The sequence below is a fragment of the Panthera tigris genome, chromosome B2, assembly GCF_018350195.1.
Source record: "Panthera tigris isolate Pti1 chromosome B2, P.tigris_Pti1_mat1.1, whole genome shotgun sequence".
Taxonomy (NCBI): Eukaryota; Metazoa; Chordata; class Mammalia; order Carnivora; family Felidae; genus Panthera; species Panthera tigris.
This window is the reverse complement of record NC_056664.1, coordinates 134,335,031-134,354,444: the sequence shown is the minus strand read 5'-3', so window position 1 is coordinate 134,354,444 and position 19,414 is coordinate 134,335,031. Positions and strand designations below refer to the sequence as shown.

Sequence of the window (19,414 nt, the reverse complement as noted above, 5' to 3'; positions counted from 1 at the left end):
TGGGGAGAGAATAATACACAGTATTTGGTTGAAAGCAGAGAATTAATTGCTACACGGTGCTTCCTTTTTCCACTGCAAAACACCACTCAGCATGGGCATTTCTCTAGACATCTGAATAGTTCTTCAAATTAAGGGTTCATAAAACTTTAAAAGACCACAAACGAGGCAATAAGGACGTGACCTGGCAAAGCATCCCAAATAATGAAATAATATGAAGTCCATGAATTTAAGCCCTTGACCAACTCGACTTTTTGTGGCGTAGCTCATGAAAATAACGGATACACTGACTTCGTTCACTTTGGTGCATGAAGTGAATGTTGAAGGTCAGCAGCAGGTCACGCGAAGAGTGTCTCGTGACCTCTTGAACACACAGGTACTGTGACCTCCAGTGAAAGGAAAACCACAAGTTTATTCCATCGGTGTGAAATAAAACTCACATCTACATTTTAACTTAGTCGTGTGGAGATATATACAAGAAATTCGACATCTGAGACAGTTGTACAACTTAGGAACTAGCTGTAAGAAAACCATCATCCCTGTATAGTTAGGTCCTAAACCTCTGATTTCTCAAAGAAAACGGTGCCTGGCCCAGCCCATTCTTCCAAGTCTGCCTGGTTTGATACCCCTGGTTGGGCTGAAACCAGAGTCGTGATATCCTTGCTATTAAAATATTACACTAGCAAAACCTTTTAAAACAAAAAAGGAACACTCTTGAATAAATGTCTAATAGACACCCCCTCCCCCAAAGAAAAGGTTCTCATCAGGGCAACTGGTCTTTAATAAATGTCTTCATGAAGCCCAAATCCCAGGACCCCTTCTTCGTCTCTGGGACGGTCCACCCTGTGCTAGAATTATACAGTCTTCTTCTGCGGAGGACTCAGTTTTCTCATGCCTCTTATCCGACAGAGCAGCTCCTGGATAAATTCCTAAAAGAGAGCAGAAGAAGTTAATCTGGCAGGCTTGCTCTACCAAAATGTGGGGTTCAAATCTGCTTGAAGTCATTGAGGTCAACTGCCGTTAACTGAAGGTGATGAGTTTGGTTGGATGGGTTAACCCTCGCTGGTTTGCTCCAGGACATTTTTAAACCAACGAAGCATAATTAAACCTCACATCGTGATGCCTTCTCACCGCCGCTCTCTTTGGGGGAGAAAAACACAAGCTGCTCTCAGTCGCCGACATTATTGATTTGGCCTCCAAAGGCACATGTGGTTTAGATCAGCTTTCTCAACCTTGAATAAACCTTTACTATCAGCATACGAATCACCCAGAGAGCTTGTGGGTTCTGACTTAGTAGGCCCAGGTTGGGGTCTGAAAGTCTGTATCTCTCACTGGCTGCCAGCTGATGCCAGCGTCGGTCTCTGGACCGCCCCCGGAACAGCAAGGCTTGAACAGCGGTTCTCGAATGTAAGTCCTCATCAGAATCACCAGGGGACTTATTAAACCACAGAGTGCTGGGCCCAAGAATTTCTGACTCAGTCGTTCTGGGCGGGGGGTGAGAATGTGCATCTCTGACAGGCTCCCAGGTAACCTGCTGCTGGTTCCACACTGAGAACCACTGATCTACATCTCAGAAAGAAGAGTCTTTTGACTTTTTTGACTACAGATCCGTTTTCTTTGAAAGCCACACACATTTTATATTTACAATCCAGTACATACAGACACATACCTGAAATAAAAATCTAAAGAACAAATACTTAATGTACATAATACACTCTATATTTTCTATTCTTTTTTTAAACATTTTTTTAATGTTTACTTGTTATTTTGAGAGAGAGAGAGAGAGAGAGAGAAAGTGTGAGCAGGGGAGGGGCAGAGACAGAGGGAGACACAGAACCCCAAGCAGGCCCCAGGCTGCGAACTGTCGGCACAGGGCTCGACACGGGGCTCTAACTCACATACCGTGAGATCACGCAGGGCTCGAACTCACATACCGTGAGATCACGCAGGGCTCGAACTCACATACCGTGAGATCGTGACCTGAGCCGAAGTCGGACGCTTAACCGACCGAGCCACCCAGGCGCCCCTTTTCTGTTCTATTCTAATTTCATTTAAAAGGTAATGCAGAGGGAGACCAACTAAAATGATTTCACATCCTATTCATAGATGGACACCCAAAGATCGAAGAACAATGTAGAACAGTTCCCACTTGAGGCCTTCAGGAATCGTTCATTGTTGCCTTATGACTTAAAATTTTTGGCTGCTCCAAAAATCCCATTTATTAGGTAATAATTACCTTGTCTTTCTATTTTATATTTGTCACAGAAGAAGCGGACAGCCAAACTTTCTGACCAGCAAGTAGCAGTCAGTGAATGACAGAACCGAGTACGTCGGGAATTTACCAAGAGCAAAACCACTGAGAAATCTTCCTCTCCACTTGGCCTTGTGAGGAACCACTCGTAAATTCTCCTACCAACCACAACGCTTAGTCATGGCCTCCCAGGCCAAGTGATCTCTGCAACCACTCTCCAGCTCTAAAACACAATAAGCTTAAACATTTAGGATTTTGTTAGCCACCAAATTTCTTTTTTTTCTTTTTTGGTGATGTTTTTGCTATTATAAAGTTATATGATTTTCCTAAACAACTTAGAAAATATAAGCCAGCAACAATTACTCCTCAGAATGAACCACTAATATATTTTCTCCTATGAAAACTGTGTTTTACCTAATTGAGATCACACCGTAGAAATATGTCCTTTTCTTCAAGTTAGCATTATGTCATTATGTCAGCTTTCTCCCACAACATTAGTCTTCCTAACAATTAACTTCAGTGGTTATATGATCCTTTATTATATGGATATTCTACACTCCGCTTAATTTCTCCATCACTGGATGTTTGGTTGGTGCCTGACTTTCCAGAACTATAAACAAAGCCACAACTAACATCTCGGCGCATGAATCTGCAATTTAGATTACTCTCTTTGGAGAGCTACCCAGAAAGGGGTCAAAGGATAAAAACATTTTCATCCCTGCCACTTCTGACCTTGGGCAGAATGGAACACATATGAGTAAAATGAGGCCCTATTTTAACTTTGCGAGCACTATTGTATCTAATCTAAAGAGTTTTCTAAAATAATGCCGAGTTTTGGGGGCGCCTGGGTGGCTCAGTCGGTTAAGCGTCCGACTTCAACTCAGGTCATGATCTCACAGTCCGTGAGTTCAAGCCCTGCGTCAGGCTCTGTGCTGACAGCTAAGAGCCTGGAGCCTGTTTCGGATTCTGGATCTCCCTCTCTCTCTGCCCACCTCTGCTGGCGTTCTGTCTCTCTCTCTCTCAAAAATAAACATTAAAAAAATTTAAGGGGCGCCTGGGTGGCTCAGTCAGTTGAGCGTCCGAGTTCGGCTCAGGTCATGATCTCCCAGTCCGTGAGTTTAAGCCCCGCGTCGGGCTCTGTGGTGACAGCTCAGAGCCTGGAGCCTGCTTCGGATTCTGTGTCTCCCTCTCTCTCTGCCCCTCCCCTGCTCATGCTCTGTCTCTCTCTGTCTCAAAAATAAATAAAAACATTTTTAAAAATTTTAAAAAGTAATGCCAAGTTTTCACACTTATTTTCAATTTTCATTTTGTGAATTAAGTGCACATACATCTATTTTAAAAAACTTAAAAAAAATGCCGAGTTTTCACACTTATTTTCAATTTTCATTTTGTGAATTAAGTGCACATCTATTTCGCCCCCTGCTATGTGGTTTAGACAGTGTAATGTGAGACACACAGTTTCAGTTTCATTGTTTTTGGAAACTGTTACTCAAATGACTGCTGTATAAACTTTAACATTTCAGTGTAGATTTCCTTTTTCTTTTTCTTTTATTGCCAAGGTCAGAATTACAAATCCTATCATTTATCCTACACTATTTCTATAACATATTTTTCATAAAGTTCATTATAAAAATAAAGATTAAATATCATAAGGAATAATATACCCTAAGCTACCGACCTTTCTTAAGACAAAAGCAATTTGGTAATTTAAATCAAATTCAAATTTTCTCAAAAAATCTATCATGATGTGCAGTAATCTTACTGATTAGAAATTTCAACAAATAACTTGTATTTATAATATATTAACATCAACAAATTTCTGAAATTTTATACTAGTGTAATTTACGCCTGTAACTTAATAGACCGTATTATACACATTTTTAAAGTGTTCGTTAAATTTGCATAATGAGGTGCTCAGCTAAGTTAAAAAAAACAGCAAGACCGATATTTATTCTCCATACAGAAACTTGCACTGAAGGATTTTACTGATTACAGATAACTCTCAAAGAAGATTCAAGAATCTGTAATCAAAAATACTTTGATGTCTCTTGTTCATATTATTTAAAAATTCTCTACGTAAGTAACAATATATCTCATTTACTTCCAAAACAGATCACTCAGACTTAGGTTGGGGACACTAATTTAGTCAGAGAAAGGCTGCCCATTGAGGAAATGATATCTGATGTGAGATCTAAATTAATAGAGAGGCCAGCTCAGGGGAAGTCTGGGGGCCTGGTCATCACACATGTGCAAACGCCCTGCAGAGAAACAAGCAAGGGAGTGGGTGTTCCTGGTATGGAAAGGCCAAGATGAGTGGGGTGCTAGGGTCAGCTTGCCAGGGCCTTACTGGCCGTATGAGGTGTTGAGAGAATATTCTTGATGCAATGGAAAGCCACTGGAGACTTTCAAGTAGGGAAACAACATCATCTGATTTCGGTTTTTAAAAGATCCCTTTGACTGCCACGTGGAGAGTGGATTTTATAAAGATAAGAATGCAAGATGGGGCGCCTGGGTGGCTCAGTCAGTTGGGCATCCGACTGCGGCTCAGGTCACGATCTCATGGTTTGTGAGTTCAAGCCCATGTCGGGCTCTGTGCTGACAGCTCGGAGCCTGGAGCCTGCTTCCGATTCTGAGTCTCCCTCTCTCTCTGCCCCTCCCCATTCATGCTCTGTCTCTCTCTCCTTCAGATATAAACAAACATTTAAAACATTAAAAAAAAAAAAAAAAAAAGAATGAAAGAGAGGCCAGTTTGGACCTGTTACAGAGATCCAGGCTAGGGATGCCAGGGCCTTAAAGTTTATGGAAATCGAAACGGAAATTAAGTGCATCCATTCCAGAAGCAGAGCCAAAAGACCTTGCTAGACTGAATGTGGGGCCCCAGTAAAACAGGGAGGAGACAGGGAAAAGGGGGATGAAGGTCTCTGACCCTCATCAACTGGAAGATAGATGGTGCCATTATGCTGAGATGAGGGATAACTGGAGGGGGGGAAAAGCAGGTTTACAGACTTGCGGTGTCCCTTACATTACGTGAGGGGGATCCTGGGAAGACAGATAAACATGACTTGGCATCTCAGCTCCCGGCTGATGACATAAGCAACAAGCATCTAAATCGGTGGCTTGCAACTAAAAAACAACCCTCCCTACAAAACCACATGTGATCCACACACATTGTTAGAGGAACCTAGTCCCCAGAGACACAGGACCAAAATAAAAGTGTCTTGAAAAAAATCAAACTCTTACTATATGTGATGCCCCTTGATATTTTATTTTGAAAAAAATAAAGGTCAAGACCAGCTCATGGGTTACCTCCCACAGTTTATAAACACAATGATCTAGACTAAAGTTGATTGCTACAGTAGCCCCCAACCACATATACAAGTGGTATAAATATAAATAATATAAATATAGATATTTATAGTATATTTATATGCAATCTATATTTCTATATTCTATGATAGAAATGATATAGTGTAGCTATTTAAATGTAAATGAATGGAAATAAATACAACTTAAAATTCTGTTCCTTATTCACACTATGGTCCCATTTCAAATAGTCAGTAGCCAGATGTGGCCAGCGGCCACCATACTGGTCATTGGGCCTATAGAATATTTGTCATCTCAGAAAATTCTGTTGGCCCTCACAGGTGACAACACTTTGAATCACAAAGCTTGATGAGATAAACGGAGAGGAAAGCGTAAACGATAAAAGGCGGCTGAAGACCAAGGCCAGAGGCCCCCTAACAAGTGAGTTCTCGGGGAAGTTTTGGGGCCAGCAGAGGAGACTGAAAAGGAGAAACCAATGAGAAGGCGGGAAAACCCAAGAATATGCTGTCCAGCAGTCAAGCGAAGAACACTTTTCTAGAAAGAAGAGACATTCAATCAAGCCAAGTGCCAATGAGAGGTTAAGAAAGTCGAGACAGATTCAAAGCCAGAGTTGGCAAGAAAGGGACCATTGTGTTCTGGCTGGGAGAAGTTTCAGTAGAATGGCTGGGGACGGAAACTCCTGCCACTAAAAGGTTCACAGTGACTTTCTTTGGGTAAACAGCTTTATTAAGGTATAATTGGCAGGCCATAAACTGCAGACGACCAGCACAAGTCCCCCATCTGTGCAGTCAACATAATGGACACATTCAATTCCTCCACAAGTTTCCTTATGCTCCTTTGCAATCCCTCTCTCCTCCCCCTGTTCCTCTCGTTCCCGGGGAATACGCTGTCACTATTAGATTAATTTGCATTTTCTCGAGGTTTATACAAAAGGAACCATAACACTATGTACTTTTTAGTCTTCTACTTTTTTGGTTTCTTTCATTCAACATAATTATTTTGAGATTCAGCCACATTGTTGGATTTATTAATAACTCATTTCTTTATTTTTTTAAGCACTGGGTAGCATTTTGTTGTATAGGAATATCACAGTTTTTTATCCATTCAGCAGTTGATGGGAATTTGGGTTGTTTTTAGTATGGGGCTATTATAAACAAAGTTGCTTAAAACATTCATATAAAAGTCTTTGTATGGAGTATACTTCCACTTCTTTTGGGTAAATACCTAAGACTGGAATGGCTGAATTGCTGATCTATTTGTTTGTTTTATTATGTCTCTGTCTGGTTTTAGTAGCAGAGTATTGCTTACCTCATAGAATGAGGTGGGAAGTATTCCTTCCTTTTCAAGTTTCGAAAAGAGTTTGTACAGATTTGGTATAATTTCTTCCGTAAATGTCTGATCAAAATTCCCCTGTGAAGTCAGTTGGGAGTTTTTTGTTTTGTTTGTTTATGCCAATACCGCACTGTCTTCTAAGGATAGGTTTATAAGTCCTGAAATCAGGTAATGTTAGTCTGCCACCTTTGATGATCTTTTAAAATAAAATTGTCTTGACTATTCTAGGTCTTTTAAATTTCCTTAAGAATTTTAGAATCAACTTGTAAATTTCTACCAAAAAAACCAAAACCGAAACCAAAACAAAACTCGTGCTGGGGTTAGGGTTGAGACTGCATTCAATCTATAAATCAATTTGTGAACATCAACAATGAATGTTCTCAGCAACGTTTTATAGTTCTCTGTGTACAGATACTGCACATCTTTTGTCAGATATATTTCTAAGTGTTTAATATTATTGATATTTTTAGAAGGGGTATAGTTTTATTTCAATTTCCAATTGTTACCAGCCATAGATTTTCATATATTTACCTCATATCCCGCAAGCTTGTTGAACTCACTTGTTAGTTACAGCAGCTTTTTGTAGACTTTTACCTTTTGCAGATGTTCTTTATAGAGTTTAAGAATTTCCCTTCTATTCCTAGTTTGCTGAGAGTTTTGTTTACCAGGAATAGAGATTGGATTTTGCCAAATGCTTTTTCTGCATCAGTTGACATAATTATAGAAAGGGCCTTTTCCTCCTAGTTTCTTAACATGGTGACTTACCCTGATTGATTTTTGATGTGTGTGTGTGTGTGTGTGTGTGTGTGTGTGTGTGTGTGTGTCTAGATATAGATATAGATATAGATATAGATATAGATATAGATATAGACATATAATGTTGAATTCAATTTGACAAAATTTTCTTTAGAAATTTTGCAGCTATGCTCATGTGGAATACTTGCCTACATTTCTTATTATGTCTTTGGTTTTAGTAGCAGAGTACTGCTTGCCCTGTATAATGAGTTGAGAAGTATTCTTCCTTTTCAAGTTTTGGAAAGAGTTTTTACAGAGTTGGTATAATTTCTTCCGTAAATGTCTGATAAAAATTCCCCTGTGAAGCCACCTGGGTCTGGAGTTTTTTGTTTTGTTTTGCTTTGCTTTGTATGTATTGGTGGGTTATGTCTTTACAGACATTTGTCTATTTCATGTAAGTTGCTGAATTTATTGGCATGAGGTTCATAACATCTGTAGACTCTAGAGTGATGTCACCTCTCTCATTCTTGATATTGGTAATTTGTCTCCTATCTTTATTTCCACTTAGACTAGAAGATTATCAATTGTATTGCTCTTTTCTGAGAATAAGCTTTTGCTTCACTGATTTTCTTTATTGATTTTCTGGCTTATATTTCACTGATTTCTGCTTTCGTCTTCATTATTTCCTTTCTTCACCTTATTTTGAGTTGAATTTGCTCTTCGCTTCCTAGTCCCTAAGGTAAACTCTAAAGTCATTTATTGGAAAGCTTCCCTAATACAGACATTTCGTATCCTATGCTCACCTCTAAGCACTGCTTTGGCTGCATCTCACAGGTTTTTGATATCATTGGTTTTCACTTCCTTCATTTCAAAATAGTTTCTAATTTCATATGTGATTCCTCCTTTGGCCCAGGAGTTATTTAGAAATGTATCATTTAGTTTCCAAATATCTGGGGATTTTTCAGACAACTTTCTGCTACCAATTTCTAATTTCATTATATTATTTAAAGAATGTACTTCGTATAACTTGAATCTCTTAAAATTTGAGACCTGCTTTATGGCCCAGGATGCGTCTGTGGTGGTGAATGTTCTGTGTGCATTTATAAAGAAGAAGGCTAACTTCAAGCAGGCCTCTTACCACACGACTTGTACACATGCAGATAAAAAGGATGCCGATCGGATGCCGGCAGAACGTGCCGATAAAAAGGATGAACAAAGTGGTTCCCCAGATGCAATATTTCCACAAGAAAACGATTCTCTAACCACAAAGGACATGCTCTTTTGTGACACTCAAAAAAGGGCATTCCTGACTCCTTTTTTTGACCTTTTCATCCCCCGCTAAAAGGATGGACAGAAAGTCCCTGGTGGATGTGGCTTCTGCACTAGGTCTGGCATGCGCTGGGCTCAATCTAAAGAAAAGGAAGGGAATGAACAGTTATTGGAGGCCTTCTCTGTGGAGCCTATTGCCATTTTACTATGTTGAATCTAACCTAGTAAGTTTTATCATTTCCACTTTATAGACGGGGAAAATGGATGTTCTAGTTCATTCTAAGTACTTGTCCAAGCTCATAACGAAAATATTTGAACCCAGGTCTCCTGAAGCCAATTGAGCTCAATACAGAGGCACCAAGTCCCCACCACGTGCCAGACTCTACCCTCCGTGCTGGGGCGCAGAGAAACGGAGAGGCTCTGCCTGACAGGGGCCCCCAGGCCAGCGAGGCAAGCAGACATGGAAATAGGCTCTGTCACCGTGAGACATCGCTAAGTGTGCACGCAGGGTCTCCTGGAGGGCAGATGGTCAGTGCACGCTGCCCTTGCCCAGTCCAGGCCTGGGACCGCTCTTGCCTCTCCCAGTGGACGACAGGCTGAAAGAAGGTCATAATTCCAAGACGCTTTGAAAGATGAGAAGCCCTGTGTCAATACAAGGAATCTAGAATCCAGAATCAGTGCTCTGGAGCCATGGCCCAGCTTCCTCTCCCTACTTCTCCTCTCCCTCCCCCTCACTCCTTAAAGGAACACCGTTCATTAGCCAAACACTTCTCTACCAGTTTTTAAGACCTGGTCATTCTGGTTTTCTAATGTGGGAAACAGGATTTCAGCTAACCGCCAGAAGTTTTAAAAGGCAAACAGACATTGCCCTGACCCATCATTCGAGACAAGTGGCATCTGTTTTTTAGGCTACCTCAGCAGCTTTGGTCCAAATGCTCTTCAAAATGCTCCCTGACATCCTGAGTCTTCGACCTGAGAGCGTCCCCCAGCGGCAGGGCTCCTGTGGGCTGCTGAGGGCCAGGCCCTGAACTGCAGCTGGACGAACTGCGTCACATACTGGCCTTTAACAAGAGGCTGGGGCCCTGCGTCCCCAGGGCCGTGAATGCCGTGGTGACGCAAGGAGCAAGGAAAGAGAAGAGAAACAAAGATCTTGGATTGCAGACACAGGGGGGTCCTTTGAAACAAATACTGAAAAGATCTCAGATGGGTCCCTTCCTACAGAGAGAGAGTTGCCCTCTGCACACACAGCAGGAAGCAGGGTGGCCACGTGGTTAAGAGGGGGACTCTGTAACGGAAAGGGGGGGGGGGGCGGGGCTGGGTTCAAATCCTTGTGCACCACTGCAGGGCTAACTATTTTCTCTGTGGCTCAGTTTTCCTCACGGCAAACTGAGAGCGACCATGATAAAATGCCCCCTCAAGGTTGGTGGAAGTATTTAAGGATTTGATGAATGAACAGAGGTGAGACGGGAAGGCGCTTGGACCACAGGCAGCAAGGCCGCAAGTGCTGTGACAAAATCCACGCTGGCCTCCCTCATCCCGCCTGGTCCGGGGTCTCAGTTCCCACAGCACCTGCCTCGGGGACTCCTGCCCTTGACTGTGCACACGCACACACTCAGGCACGCACTCAGAGAGGCACATGAACACTCGGGCACACACACACTCAGAGAGGCACATACTCACGTGCACACACACACACACACACACACACACACACACACACAGCAGCAAACACGCCGCCTCCCACCCTCCTTGAGCTCTTCCCTCTCCTAACTCCTCTGGATCTTTGAACAGGGCCTCTGTCCCGCTGCAGGCGAAATCCTTACCCTCCCCCCCACCTAACTCTCCTCCCTTAAAACAATGGAAAGTTTTGTCTCTTAATAAACACCTTTCTAAGTGACCCTGGGCCCCTCCCCCCACCTCAGTCCTGGGCACCATTTTTGTATCTGAGAATGCTCTGCGTTCACCTCCTTAGTCACGAACTCACCTGGGGACGACTCTTTCCCACAGTGTGCACCTCTTACTTCGTTTTGCGTAGTGCCAGGCTCTCCCGGGCACTGAAGGCCTGGCTGGGGTTCAGACACAACTCATCCTTGCTGGGCACCTTTTATGTGACAAGCACTCTGGGCAGTTTCATGTACCGGCTCACTTAATCATTACAAGCGTCTGATGACATAGGCTCAGAGAGGTTGAGAGGTTTTCCCCAGGTCACACAGCTACTGAGTGGTCAGACCAGGATTCAAACCCTACATTTAAATAAAGCCGTAAGAAACCTGGACTCAGCTCCTGGGAACAGGTGGTACAATTCCCTCACTCTGTACCACGGTGCCCAGGGTGGGGCGGCGGTGGGGGTTGGGGGGGGATCTTTTTTTATTAAGCAACCAGGATAGGTAATTTTAGTCTAATTCCAAACTAAACTAAAATGACTTGAAGTGTGTGTGTGATAGACACAGCAATCTTTTAATTTTTACATATGGGGGAAGGGCTGACCAGGTATGTAAAGGACTGTGTTTCCCAGGTAAGCTCTGGTTCTCCCAGACCATGAACCTTCCCTCCCTTCTGATCATAGCCTCTTCCCAGCACATAAATAGCTCAAAAGCCCTAAATAGCTGCCTTCTCTCATAGCTAACTTATAAATTAGAAAGGAACAAAAAGAGGAGGAGGAGGGAGCTAAAGGGGGAGAAAGAGAGAAGGAGAAAAGGGAGAAGAGAGGGAAGCCAGAGTGTTGACCTTTCTGCCCACTGAAATCCAGACTCTGTCCGGCCAGTGCTCCTCACTGCCATATGCCCTGACCAAGGTCTCTTCGTTTGACAATGCTAAGGACAACTTCTTTCCTTCCTTCCTTCTTTACTCTCTTCCTTCCTTCCTTATTTTCTTTCTTTCTTTTTCTCTTTCTTTCTTTCTCTTCTTTCTTTTTCTTTCTCCTTCCTTCCTTCCTTCCTTCCTTCCCTCCTTTCTGCTTGCTTTTGGTTATCAACTTTATTGAGAAATAACTTATGAACAATAAATGTGAAAGAGTTCTTGGACCCACTTCCAGTGTGTGTGTGTGTGTGTGTGTGTGTGTGTGTGTGTGTGCGCACACACATGCATGTGAAGACTTCCCCACATCAACAAGCAATTCTGACACCAGCAGGGTGTCCAAGAACTCAACTCAACTGTGACGCTATCTACCTGGTGATAAAAGTTTCAGTCCCACAGATGCCACTTCAGATGCCAATCCCAAGTCCAGGTTGTTACCTGTGCTTCTGACAAACTGGCTATAAATCAGGGGTTCCCATGACCCCTTCCTTGGATTTGATTAATGTGCTAGAACTGTTCACAGAACTCAGGAAAACCCATTTACTCACTAGATTACCAATATATTATAGGATATGCATCAACAGCCAGATAAAGAAACCCATAGGGTAAGGTCATGAGCAACGGCACTTCTGTCCTCGTGGAGGCTGGAGCCCAGCACAGTAGCACAGGGAAGCATCTCCAAACCCTGTCCTTGCAAAGTTTTTACGCAGGCTTCATCACTAGGCATGAATGATAAATGCACTGGCCATTGGTTCAACCTCCGGCCTCTCTTCCATCCCAGAAACCAGGGAGTGGAACTGAAAGTTCCAGCCTCACGGGCATGGTTGGTTCCTCTGGCAACCAGCCCCCATCCTTAGGTGCTTTACAAAAATCTCCTCATCCACATAAACCCAGTTATGGTTGAAAGGGGCTTGTTATAAATAACAAGACACCCATTTCACCTTTGTGGCTCTGACGCTTTTCAGGAACTGAGGACAAGAGCCCAACCAAGTATTATAGCAGAAGATGTCCCCATTGCTTTATGGCTCGGGAAATTCTGAGGGTTTGGGGAGCTGAGTCAGGAACTGTAAATAAGCAATATATTTTGGTCATCTGAATGACCAAATATATATCTGTCTTACAAGTCACAATACTATAAAATTATACCTATTTAAAGGTCAGATCAGGGCGCGTAGGTGGCTCAGTCGTTTAAGCATCTGACTCTTGATTTTGGCTCAGGTCATGATTTCACAGCTCATGAGTTCGAGCCCTGCATTGCGCTCTGTGCTGACAGCATGGAGCCTGCTTGAAATTCTCTCTCCAACTCTCTTTGCCCCTCCCCCACTCACTCTAGCGCTCTCCCTCTCAAAATAAACAAACATTAAATAAATAAATAGATAGATAGATAGACAGATAGATAGATAGATAGATAGATAACAGATCACTGCCATTACTCTAAAATTTCTCATCTCCCTCTATAGCTCATCCCCCCTCCGCCCAAGCCCTATTTTCTATCTACAGTTTGCATTTTATGTAACTGGAATATTAATTATGTACCCTTTTTGCCTGGCTTGTTTCACTCAACATAATGTTTCTGATGCACTCATAGTGTTGTGTGTATCAGTCGTTCAGTCTTTTATATTGTTGACTAGTACTCTATTGTATGGATATAACACGATGTATTCGTCCATTCACTTGCTGATGGGTATTTGGGTTTGTTTCAAGTCTTTGACCATGGTGAGTAAAGCTACTACGAATATACACGTACAAGTATTTGTGGGGTCATATTTTTTTGTTTCCTTTGGGTAAATGTTAGCAGTACCATGGCAGAGGTGTATAATGCACATTTAACTTTTTAGGAACACCCAAACAGTTTTTGAAAGTGGTTGTACCATTTCACACTCCTGCCGGCAGGAGTACGAGAGTTCTATTTGTTTCACAGCCTCGCTAACACCTCGTGTTCTCAGTCTTTTCAGTTTTTAGCCATTCTAGTGAGTGTGGAGTGATAAGATCCTCCTTTTTCTCTTCTCTTTTCTTTTCCTTTCCTTATCTCTTCTTTTCTCTTTTTTTCTCTTTTCTCTTCTTTTCCTTTCCTTTTCTTTCCTTTCCTTTCCCTTTTTTCTTCTTTTCTCTTCTCTTTTCCTTTCCTTTCCTTTGTTCTTTTCTCTTCTCTTCTTTCCTTTCCCTTTTCTCTTCTCTTCTTTTCTCCTTTCCTTTCCTTATCTCTTCTTTTCTCTTTTTTTCTCTTTTCTCTTCTTTTCCTTTCCTTTTCTTTCCTTTCCTTTCCCTTTTCTCTTCTTTTCTCTTCTCTTTTCCTTTCCTTTCCTTTGTTCTTTTCTCTTCTCTTCTTTCCTTTCCCTTTTCTCTTCTTTTCTCTTCTCTTTTCCTTTCCTTTCCTTTCCTTTCCTTTCTTCTTTTCTCTTCTTTCCTTTCCTTTTCTTTAGGGGCTTGCCCACTCTCCTCCACATTGTCTTTGCAAGTCTTTGACTTTCTCCCCTCGCTCCCCTTTGCTGGCCACCTACTTCTACCCCCTGACCTGCAGATGGGACGCTGGTATTCTCCAAAGCTTGGGTCCCAGCCTCCTCAAGGCACGATCTCTCGGCCAGCCATTTCCCTCATATTCTCAGATCTCCTCTCTGCCTTTACCCCTGAGATCCAGGCCTGCATTTCCTGTGGCCCCCAGATGTCACCACAGGGACGTCACATGGGCACATCCATCTCAAAATGACCAAAAGTAAACATACTGTTACCTATCCCTTCCTCAAACCTGTCCCTCACCCTGAGGAATTCACAGTTTCCATTATTGTGTCCTGAACAAACCACCATATAGACCTTACATTTGCCTCCAAATTAATCTATAAGCTTAATGAAATTCTGAGAAAAATATCAATATTCAAGAATAGATAAGACAGTTTGAATAAGAAAATTATGGGGTCGCCAGGCCCTTGCTACAAACTGATTGTAACGCCCTGGCAATTGTCACAGTGTGCAGTGATAGACAAAGAGCCAGAAGTCAGTCCCACGTATTAGAAAAATTTGATATACAAGCTGATTACATATCCATCGGGGTAAGGACAGACTGACTGCTCACTAAATGGTACTGGGACAACATGGCAAATGTAAAATCAGATCCCTATTTCACACCGTACACAAAAACAAATTCAAGAGGGTTTGAATACCTGGGGGTAAAAAGTAAAAGAGAAAAGTTTTAGAACAAAATATAGGAAGACTATCTTTCAGACACTAGAGTAGCACAAGATTTCTTAGGCACAAATCTTTAAAAAGCACAAGCCACGAAGGATGTCATTGATAAATCTGATTTCAACTAAAAGGTAAAGCTTCTGTACACAAAAGACAACACAAGCAGAATAAGGGCCACGGTTTGTGAAATATATTTGCAACCTACATACAGGTCAGAGGATGGCCATCCACAATATATAAATAACTCTTAAAAATCAACAAGAAAAACACAAGTCAAAGGAAGGTGGACAAAGGATTTGAAACAGAAATTCCCAAAGATGGAAACATGAGCACATGCAAGAAAAATGTGTTCAACCTCACTAGCTAGCAGTCAGGACAAGGTGTGTTAAAACAACGAGATATCATCAGATTGGCAAAAATTGTACAGCTTGGCAACGGCGGGCATGGGGGTGATGAGGTTAAAAGAGAATTCTCAAATCCTGCTGGTGGGCATGCAAGCTGGCGCACATATTTCCACGCAATTCCATTTCTGGGCATATTCTTTGGACACACTGTGTACATGAGTCAACAGATCCAGAGTTATTTTATGCGTCATTATTCATAATAATAAAAAACTGGACACAGCCTACATGAGTATCACCAGAAGAATGGATACGTTACAGTAATACACAGGGACGCTCCACAGCAGCAAAAATGAATGAACTAGAGCCTTCTGTGTCAACACAGGCAAATCTCAGAAATCTAACGTTGGGCAAATAAGCAAGCTGCAGAAAATCTGCAAAACATGACTTATGCAGTTACAAAGCATGCAAGACCGTCTACGTGCAGATTTGTGACTCCTACTTAGTTGCGGGAGCCCTATCCCTCTGTTTTCCTAGCACGGTGTTTAATACACGGGAGGTGTCTGGCGAAGGTTTACAAAGTGAAGGAATACATGCACGAAATAACTTAATCACACAACCGTGGCCGTTAAGTGAAGGAGCAGAGAGAGGAGACACTAGAATCTTTGTGCACTAATTACGTGTGTGTGTGTGTGTGTGTGTGTGTGTGTGTGTGTGTGTGAGTGAGGCGGGGATTGTAGAAAGTATCGACTGGCCCCAGCTGCTATGGAGGAAGATTCTAAAGGTTCTCCTTTAGGCGCTGGAAAATTACACAACCTGGGGGAGCTGGGGAAGGTGAGAAGCATTTGGAGAAGGGTGGAGCCTAGCATGCTTGTGTGCACACACGAAAGATCAAAGAAGCAATAGAAAGAAAAGCAACATATCCAGTGACCCGGTAAACCCGACTTTATATAACACGCAGCCGCCTGATTCATGAGAGACTTGTAAGAAAGAAAACAGCCAAAGCGTGTTTCTGTGAGGCTGGCCTGGCAGCAGCCGTGAAAGCAGAAGGTCCCTCCTCCCCCTGGAGTGTCTGCCGTGCGGCGCTGTCATGGGGCACGGCATCCCAGTGCCACGCTCTGCTCGGAGCTCTCGCGTCCCCCCGTCCCTCCTGGGCCCTGTGGCTTTTAGCTTCCACCCCCTCCTGCCAGCTCCGGTCTGTGCCAGAGGCGGCAGGTGGACACCCATTCTGTAATTATCACCATGGCCAGGCGTCTGGGACCTTTCCCTCGTCACCCAGTGATTCATCTGTGACGCTCATTGATGATCCTGCGCCGCTCGGACCAAGACGGGCCCATCGGAAAGTCGGAAAAGGAGAAACCACAGCATCGCTGCAAATCGCCGTTTCGTGCATAATTGAACTCCACTTATGTCATTCTTTCAAGCGTTTCGAGTCATTTACAAAGACAAATGGATACCATGCGGTAGCCCTCTAATTAGAAGGGCTTCCCCACAGAAGGGTTTTTGGAAGATACGCCTAACACTGCTGCTCAGTGAGTGCTGTCACCAATCCCCATAATTGTGTGGATCATTCAAGCTCCCAGAGAGGACGCCCAGCCGAACTCTGGGTGCTCAACCTGCTTTCCCAAAAAACATCACCCACCCCTGACACGAGTCCAGGGTGGAGTGAAGAGAGAAACAGCAGGTGAAGATCCTGAAAGTTGGGATCTGCGTGGGTCAGTGACTCCCCCGGGTACTGCCCCCTCTCTGTCACCCCAGTCGATGCACCGGTCCCTCCCTTGAACACGCACATTCACGGCGGAGGGGGCATCCGCTCCAGATCCTGAGTCTCACTGCCCAGTGACGGCAGAGCCCAGTCACCTACACAAGTTTTACGGAGCTCCCTGACACTCCTTCCCAAAAGTCCGACATCCAGCAGAGGACATGGGGATCAGGCAAAGTGTGATCAGGGAGAGGGAAGGAAGAATTTCCAAATCCACCGAGCTTGCCATAGGTGAGGGCAACGGAAGGGTAGTACTTGCCTCTTTTAAAAGCGACGGCAACACCTGAGAATCGTCCCAAATGGCAAAACGTCCTCACCCAGACAACCAGCTAGGCATTTAAAAATCACCCTGTGAATCTTTATCGGCTTGCATATCCAGGTCCCACAGGAGGCCAGACAGGCAGGCAGTGAGTCAGCACTGACAAACAGCTTTGGGTGGGGAGAACGTTGCTTATCTTTTTTTAAATTTTTTTTGTAATGTTTACTTATTTTGGAGAAAGAGACAGAATGCGAGTGGGTTAGGGGCAGAGAGGGAGGGAGACGCAGAATCCGAAGCAGCTCCAGGCCCTGAGCTGTCAGCACAGAGCGCGACGCGGGGCTCGAACTCCCAAGCCGCGAGATCATGACCTGAGCCTAAGTCGGATGCTCAACCGACTGAGCCTCCCAGGCGCCCCGAGAACGTTGCTTATCTTTAGAGAGGATCATTTGCTCACAGTGCACGCCAGAACTGATCCTGTTTTTCGTGATGTGAAAAGAGGTTTGTGAATCTGTTAAGGGTAAGGGTTAGGGCCTGCTGTTGTTATAATCACTCCTGCCAACACAAATTCCTGAAGGTCTTACCTGCATCCTGGTTGTTTGTCTTTTTTTTCCCTTCCTTTAACTTAAAACCACCTGGCACTATCTTGTCCATTTATTTTCTTGACTATCTGCCTTTAGAGATTAATTTGTTGTGCTGGTGAAAGCAGTCCCGTTAATCTATTTTAGAGACTCGGACCACTGCTCTTGGACTAACTATTTTGTACCCAAATCCTCACCTTTATTTGTACACGGCAGAACAGTTCGTTGGCCCTCACCGTATTCAACCGTACTGGCATTTAATTCTTCCTTCATTTACTAACAGGCCTCTTAGAACCTGTACACTTGCTACTCAAAAATGTCAACTAAAATCCACATAAATAATCCCACCACAGTAAATAATCAGTGGACGAAATCCAGCACAATTATAATCTCTTACTTTATAATCACTAGGAAAGCTAACTTGATCGAGGGTCCCATTAGCAATGAGGGAGAATATTATTTGCTACAAACACCTGAATCTTGTTAAGATGAAATCTTACTGAATTTACAAACTGTGAGGTTTGTTTTTTAATGGTGACTCCCTTTGCTAAAGATACAGAAGTCCAAAAGCCAAGTGTCAAATTGCCTTTAATTCGTGTTCTTTCTTCCATCCAGATAAGTCTAAACACAAGAAGAGAATGTGGCACTATTTATAACTGGGGTTGATCAGCTTTTAAAACATGATCATTCATTCTGAATGTAATGAAAAAAGAAAAGGTCATAAAATCACAATCAGACATTCGAAAATGCCAACCATTTAATTTTTTTTAACGTTTATTCTTTTTTGAGAGAGAGACAGAGAGTGAGCGGGGGAGGGGCAGAGAGAGAGGGAGACACAGAATCTGAAGCAGGCTCCAGGCTCTGAGCTCTCAGCACAGAGCCCGGCGCAGGGCTCGAACCCACGAACTGCAAGACCGTGACCTGAGCCGAAGTCGGACACCCAACCGATTGAACCACCCAGGCTCCCTGAAAATGCCAACCACTTAAAGATCCACTGTCCTTTAAAGCCTGTATGTCCTCCATCATGCGTTTTTAAAAAACAACAATCATTAATTACTGGGGGAAAAGCATCCAAAGCAAGACCCATGGGGCTCTTCCTATAATAGCAGCTCCTTCTTTCCTTGTGTCACAATTATTGCTGTCATCATCATTTTCACTATTTTCACGGTTATTCTGCTTCTAAGAGTGTGTAGTAAAGAATTTCACTTGCCCAGAAAGAGGGCTAGTCTCTGCCCTCAGCTCCTGGAGGGTTCTAAGCTCTTAGAATGTCTGCTTGATAAAAGTGTCTTTGTTTACCTGGGGGCCTCGGGCCATGCTGGAGAGTCTAACAAGGTGACTTAGGGTGGGGGCTTTGGGTCATCTGATGTCAGCTCATTATACCAAGGGACTGCAGACTGAAGTCGCCCACGTGGGCAGTCTACTGTGTCTCTGTGACCAAGTCCCAATAAAACCTCTGAGCGTCAAGGCTCAGGTGAATTTCCCTGGTTTTGCCAATACTCTGAACACATTGTCACACATCAGAGCTGAGAGAATCAATACTCTCCAGGACTCCGCCAAAAAAGGACAGCTGGAGACTCTGTGTTTGGAACT

At 43.4% G+C, this 19,414-nt stretch overlaps 1 protein-coding gene across 1 annotated transcript in view; it reads right to left on the bottom strand.

Moving 5' to 3' along the window:
- Nucleotides 1-757: 757 nt before the first annotated feature.
- Nucleotides 758-19,414, bottom strand: part of PPP1R14C (protein phosphatase 1 regulatory inhibitor subunit 14C) — an 87,179-nt gene continuing 68,522 nt past the window's right edge. The window contains exon 4 of the mRNA XM_042987314.1: nucleotides 758-926. Within this exon, the coding sequence (XP_042843248.1) occupies nucleotides 852-926 (75 nt within the window). The 3' untranslated portion in view covers nucleotides 758-851. The remainder of the gene's footprint in view (nucleotides 927-19,414) is intronic.